The sequence below is a fragment of the Aplysia californica genome, unplaced genomic scaffold, assembly GCF_000002075.1.
Source record: "Aplysia californica isolate F4 #8 unplaced genomic scaffold, AplCal3.0 scaffold00104, whole genome shotgun sequence".
NCBI lineage: Eukaryota > Metazoa > Mollusca > Gastropoda > Aplysiida > Aplysiidae > Aplysia > Aplysia californica.
In genome coordinates, this window is record NW_004797374.1 from 855,485 (window position 1) to 856,794 (window position 1,310).

The 1,310-nt window shown below is 42.4% G+C and overlaps 1 protein-coding gene across 1 annotated transcript in view; it reads right to left on the reverse strand.

Moving 5' to 3' along the window:
• The window catches only part of LOC101859234 (protein-glutamine gamma-glutamyltransferase K), a gene marked incomplete in the record, with an annotated part of 29,908 nt that overhangs the window by 12,735 nt on the left and 15,863 nt on the right, over window positions 1-1,310 (reverse strand). Inside the window, 1 exon segment of the mRNA XM_005095456.2 lies at window positions 999-1,134. Coding sequence (XP_005095513.2) covers window positions 999-1,134 — 136 coding nt within the window.

Sequence of the window (1,310 nt, forward strand, 5' to 3'; positions counted from 1 at the left end):
AGAGAGAGAGAGAGAGAGAGAGAGAGAGAGAGAGAGAGAGAGAGAGAGAGAGAGAGAGAGAGAGAGAGAGAGAGAGAGAGAGAGCGCGAAACAGACTTAAAGAGAAAAACCACTTACTGACCTAAATCGTGTCAATAGGTACATAAAACACCTACTTTAAAAAAAAGCTAACTGTGGAGACATACAACGACGTATCAGGTCGTATGCATGTGTTGACTGTGGTCCCTTCACATCGATAAATTTTTGCTCAGTTATAAACTTCATCGATCTAATAGATACAAAATTAGTCAGTTTATACCACCCTGAAATGTCAGTCAAATCAAATGGTTTGGACATGTTGTGAAAGTGGGGTCACAACAGGCAGCCTCAAAGGCCAACAACTTGTGATTTGATGGCTTCAATGCTAAAGGAATGCCAAGAAAACGATGGATCGAAGGAGTCAAAGAGACTCTTCAAAGGCACAATATTATTATGACGACCCAAAAGGCAACACACCTATCTTACGTCCGACAATTACATCTCCCCTCGACACCTCAAGGTATACGAAGACAGGAAAAGTGAAAATAATCAAGTGATTGGAAAACGAAGAGAGAAAAGGTGAAAGCAATCTAGTGATATCTTTCCCATCGCCTTAGAGATAAAAATGTCCCCCCCAAAGAAGATCGAGTACATTGTCCTTTTATTATTTTTTTCTTTTCTTTTTGTTCCTCTCACCAGACCCAGAACACAGTATTTATTCGGAGACGTCTCCGACGGAGATAGACCAATTAAGTAAAAAATAATCTGGGGGTTTTAACCCATAATTTGACATCTTGCAGTTAGGTCTGAAATTTTCTTGAAAATATTTGATTTGCGACAGTTATACTGGCTATATGTGTGTGCAAACAATATGCAGTTTGACCCCAAAACAGTGAATCTGTGTGTGGAGTGTGGGAGTACGTCTTCGAATAGTTCCTGGGTGCTCGCCGGAGACGTCTCGGAATATCTTCTGCCCTTACCAGACACTGTCCGACGACTCCTCTACCTCCTCCCCGAAGCCGCCCAGCACTGTGTCGATGGTGATGGAACCGTCCGTGTCGTGCGCTGAGGCAAAGTTGGTCACACTTCTTGAGGGAATTCCCAGAGCTCGGGCGACTGAAGGGAACCAAAATGAAAGGGGTGCGGGAATTTGCGGCAGATTCTATTTGCGATATCATTATCGATGATGATAATATAATACCGGAAAAACCTATGGGGTGTGACTAAATGCATTAATTTTGCTCAAATGGATCTAAGTAAGGAGTGTACAAAGATTTTACTTGGTCGGGGAT